The following is a 4,710-nucleotide window of genomic DNA, read 5'->3' as shown; positions in this document are numbered from 1 at the left end:
CCACATCCTGCGGCTGCTCGGTACGTACCTCGGTCCAGCCTAGACGTGCCGCTCTCCGACATCTACGGACCGATCCACATCCTGCGGCTGCTCGGTACGTACCTCGGTCCGGCCTAGACGTGCCGCTCTCCGACATCTACGGGCCGATCCACATCCTGCGGCTGCTCGGTACGTACCTCGGTCCGGCCTAGACGTGCCGCTCTCCCGACATCTACGGACCGATCCACATCCTGCGAGCTGCTCGGTACTACCTCGGTCCAGACTAGACCGTGCCGCTCTCGGATCATCTACGGGACTGATCCAATTTCCTGGCAGCTGCTCGGTACGTACTCGGGTCCGGCCTAGACGTGCGACTTCTCCGCACATCTTACGGGCCGATCCACCATCCTGCGGTGCTCGGTACGTACCTCGGTCCAGCCTAGACGTGGCAGCTCTCCGGACATCTTACGGGACCGATCCACATCCTGCGGCTGCTCGGTACGTACCTCGGTCCGGCCTAGACGTGCCGCTCTCGACATCTATCGGACCGATCCACATCCTGCGGCTGACTCGGTACGTACCTCGGTCCAGCTTAGATGTGCCGCTCTCCGACATCTACGGACCGATCCACATCCTGCGGCTGCTCGGTACGTACCTCGGTCCGGCCTAGAAGTGCCGCTCTCCGACATCTACGGGCCGATCCCACATCCTGCGGCTGCTCGGTACGTACCTCGGTCCAGCCTAGACGTGCCGCTCTCCGACATCTACGGACCGATCCACATCCTGCGGCTGCTCGGTACGTACCTCGGTCCAGCCTAGACGTGCCGCTCTCCGACATCTACGGACCGATCCACATCCTGCGGCTGCTCGGTACGTAACCGTCGTCCAGCCTAGACGTGCCGCTCTCCGACATCTACGGACCGATCCACATCCTGCGGCTGCTCGGTACGTACCTCGGTCCAGCCTAGACGTGCCGCTTTCGGACATCTACGGACTGGTTCATATTCTGCGGCTGCTCGGTACGTACCTCGGTTCAGCTTAGATGTGCCGCTCTCGAACATCTGCGGGCCGCTCCACATCCTGCGGCTGCTCGGTACGTATCTTGGTCCAGCCTGCTTCTCATAAGTCGGTATGTGGAAGGAGGGACATGGTACAGGTTGTCCTTCCGAAAGGCCAAAGTGCAGGCACATTTGGCCCGCCAGCTTACCCCATCTTCATGTAAAAACCCAGCGGTATTGATCATGTACGACATACGGCATTGACTAAAATACGTGTACGTATGTTGTGTATAAACTGTTGCTGAGCAGGTACTGTGAAATCGTTGGTGATATGATAGAATTGTCTATGGCGGTCGGTCACCTGTAACGCATCTGTCTTGAGATTGTAAAGAAATAGCGAAGTACAGAAAAATGTAATCCATGCATGAAATCATACAGGCCGACTTGTTCGTCGTTATTGTACCTGGTCTGTCCGAACGGGGGATATGTTGACGGCAGACGCCACTTCCCTACGGTTTTTGACCCGTTGCGTGTGGCCGTGTTGCAGTGAAGATGGGCCCCATGCTGACGTACACTGAACTGGACGAGAAGAGTATTGCCCTGCTGCAGCTGCACATTCAGGACCTGCTGAGGTGAGCTCCGACTGGCCGGACCGAACCGGCGTCATGCACACCCCGCTGTGGGGCTCTGGTTCGGCTCTGGTTCGGCCGGCTCTGCACGGCTCTGATTCGGCCGGCGTTGTGCGGCTCTGGTTCTTGTCTGTACCCCACATGGGGGTAGTCATCTGCGCGGCCGATGGCTGAAAGTTTCGTCTGTATCTCATGGAGGTTCTGTCTGCATCTCATAAAAGCTCCGTGTGTATCTCACGCCAGTGTCACCTGGTCGGTCTGCGCCATAATGCCGGTGAGGGGACCAGAAATCGTCTTCAGGCCATGCAAGTTTTATGTGGACGCACTCTGGATGACCATTTAACGCGCTGGGTCTCTTGTATAGTCAAAGGAAAACGCCTTTTGGGTCCCTTTCTTCAGCGAACAAACACCTTCTGCCCCCTTTTCTCGTAAGCAAACGCCACTGCCTTTGACGTCAGGTAATTGCATGAGACGCGGTGTGAAGAATGCTCTAAAACTAATTGCGAGTAGTTAGTCCTTTCAGCTCATTCACCCCATGGAGGCATAGGGCGAAGCGGAAGTATATTCAGATGTGATTGTATCGTACAGCTATTGGCAACTTGTTTGGACCAAAATGTCATCGTCAATGACGCGGTTCGCATAGGACAGGAAGTGCTGTCGACGTGTCCGACATCCGCGACCTTCGACGTGCGTCGGCCGTTGCCATATGGTTCTATATAAACGACCACGACTTACCGCACTTGTATGGCGTCTCGACTATGATATGAATCGTGGGCTTCGGCGGTAGTCTCACAGGTAAGCAGGGTGGCCACGTCACAGGTCGAGTAAGCTCACCTGACATAATGAATAGGCCTTCCAGCTGCTGATAAAGAACGGGATCGTGGACGGCCTATGGGAGCGGGTAGGATGTTGGTTCTTTGGGTCCTGTCTGTGTCCCACGTCTGCATCATCTGGGGGAAGCGGGCTTAGGTGCAGGTGTGGTTACAACGCGTGCTTTGCCGGCAGGTACATGGTGAAAAACTCGGAGCGTCTGTTCAGCACGGCCGACTATTACGTGGCGCCGCCCGAGTACCACCGCCGCGGCATGTGAGACGGCCACGCCGGTGCTGCCGGTGTCGGGCCGACGGCGGCTCTCCAGCCGCGCACGCCGGCGCCGCACCGGCCGGCGCGCCTGGCGGACAGCGCGAACCCGATCTTTGACGCGCCCGCACCGAGCAGTTCGTGCCCCGCCACCTCTCCGGGCTGCCGTGTCGAGCTGCACGCTGGGACAGCGGCTGGTGGCGGTGGTGCACCGTGCTCTGTGACGTCGCGTTCCGGCTGGCTCTGGTCCGCGCCTGAAAGAAGACACTAGCGCTCCGCCGATGGCAAGGCACTGCAGGGAAGCTTGGAGCACGAAGCCGAGTAAGGAGTGGTCGGCCTCTGGGAACGGCAGCGAGTGGGAGAACCTGCGCTGCGTGCAGTCCAGTGATTTCTCGCAGCCCACTTATCATCTCATCGGTTGAGCCGTGTTGCCATGCATCAGCCCCATCCTCACGTGTTTCATCGTCGCTGTTATGTTTCCTGGCCGCCGGCTCCAGTGGTCGCTTGTGTGAGCGCCTGCGCCCGTGGTGCTCGCCATGTGGTGACCCAGTGCCGTCTGAGTCGGCTGCGCTCCACCCCGTCGGGGCTAACCGGGGCGTCGCGCTTTAGAGTTCGCCCAGTCCAGATCTCGCCGCGGTGAAATGAAAATGAGACGGCGCGTGCTGCAGCACTGCCGACTGTAAGGCCAATTTTGCATGCAGTGTGGTAACCAGTCCCAAGAGCGAGCCGATCATATCCCAGGAAGTCGCGAGGAACCTTTTGATGGAAGCAGACGCCTCCAGCTCGGACCGGGAGCTGGCGGCCGCTCGCGTACAGGGTGTGGGGGCTGCCAGCGGTGACCGTGTCCGCGCTAGCCCGGACAGCTCGGGGCATCGGCCCTGGCCCAGCGGGCGTCATCATGTTTGTCACCTGTCGCATGTTAGGTCAAACTCCTACCCATTGGAACGTTACGGTGTTTCACCCATGCAAATATTGGTCGTGAAATGTATGACTAAACTGTGTTCGCACCCCACCCAGAGTTCTAAACTTTACCGGCGTGTTGGGAGAGGAATAGTGCACCACAAACAAACGATGCGTTAAAATCAACAGGTCGTCCACCGGTTTGGAAACAGATGCAAGTAGTGCACAAAAATGAGCGGAACGTGTGTTAAGGAGGGGCGGATGCGCGCGTGTGTATGTCTGCGGATAGGTGAAAGGGAAGGGGCGTTTTCGCTGCCCCCTGTTGTGGGGTAGTTTGTATGCTCTGTCACTCCTAATCACTGTTTTTGAGCGTGGACAATAAAATCAAATAAAGTGTGAATAAATGAGTAGATGTTGACAGTACCGTCTATTTTGAAGGTGAGCAAGAACCAAAGTGTTCATCTGGGACCCAGGTAGCGAACCGGTGGAGGACGACCCGCTGGGTTTGTGACCCGGATGACTGGGTTGAGAGGAACATGTTTTTGTAGCCAGCGCTGGAATCTGAAACCCCAGGATCACCAGATTGTGTCGTGCACCACTGCGGCTCTGCGGTGAACCTGCTCTTATGAGAATCCAGAGCACTTCCGAGCCCCAGCTGACAGTTCGGCGCGGCCAGGCGGAGCGGATCACCCGATAGGGAAATACGAATAGCCGGATACCGGACGGTTTGCCAAAGCGGAAGTGCTCGTGCATATCTCTCACAGATCAGATCTACAACAGTGCGTGAGAGATCTACGCGGGACTCGATTAGCCGCGACACCGCGAGGTGCAGAGGCGTCCCGAGCTCTTGAGCCGAGGCCCTGCTCAGGCCCGGTCACCAACTTCATAAACACGGAAGTGGTTGCACGCGTCGCGCCCGTTCCTCTAGCCTCTCCGCTACTGGCAACATAGATCATTGACCTTACATGATCTAACATGACCTTGCATGCCATCACATGACCTGATGTGACCTCATTATGCATCAGAATTATATCGCAACATGTTTGCAGTGGAGTATTCGAATTCTGCGTCAAACATTATCTACTACAACTGCCTTTTTGAGCTCGGCATGCGTTTTGCAGAAG

General features: G+C 57.2%; 1 protein-coding gene across 1 annotated transcript in view; it reads left to right on the top strand.

Annotated features, from left to right (window-relative positions):
• MRG15 (mortality factor 4-like) overlaps positions 1-4,006 on the top strand; it is an 18,394-nt gene extending 14,388 nt beyond the window's left edge. The window contains exons 12-13 of the mRNA XM_037223537.1: positions 1,525-1,609; positions 2,612-4,006. Of these exons, the coding sequence (XP_037079432.1) occupies positions 1,525-1,609; positions 2,612-2,696 (170 nt within the window). The 3' untranslated portion in view covers positions 2,697-4,006. The remainder of the gene's footprint in view (positions 1-1,524; positions 1,610-2,611) is intronic.
• Positions 4,007-4,710: the final 704 nt, after the last annotated feature.

This window comes from Pollicipes pollicipes, unplaced genomic scaffold, assembly GCF_011947565.3.
Source record: "Pollicipes pollicipes isolate AB1234 unplaced genomic scaffold, Ppol_2.1 Scaffold_4881;HRSCAF=5763_pilon_pilon_pilon, whole genome shotgun sequence".
In the NCBI taxonomy this organism is placed as follows: Eukaryota; Metazoa; Arthropoda; class Thecostraca; order Pollicipedomorpha; family Pollicipedidae; genus Pollicipes; species Pollicipes pollicipes.
Note: the sequence above shows the minus strand (reverse complement) of the source record. Positions and strands in the feature narration are given on the sequence as shown.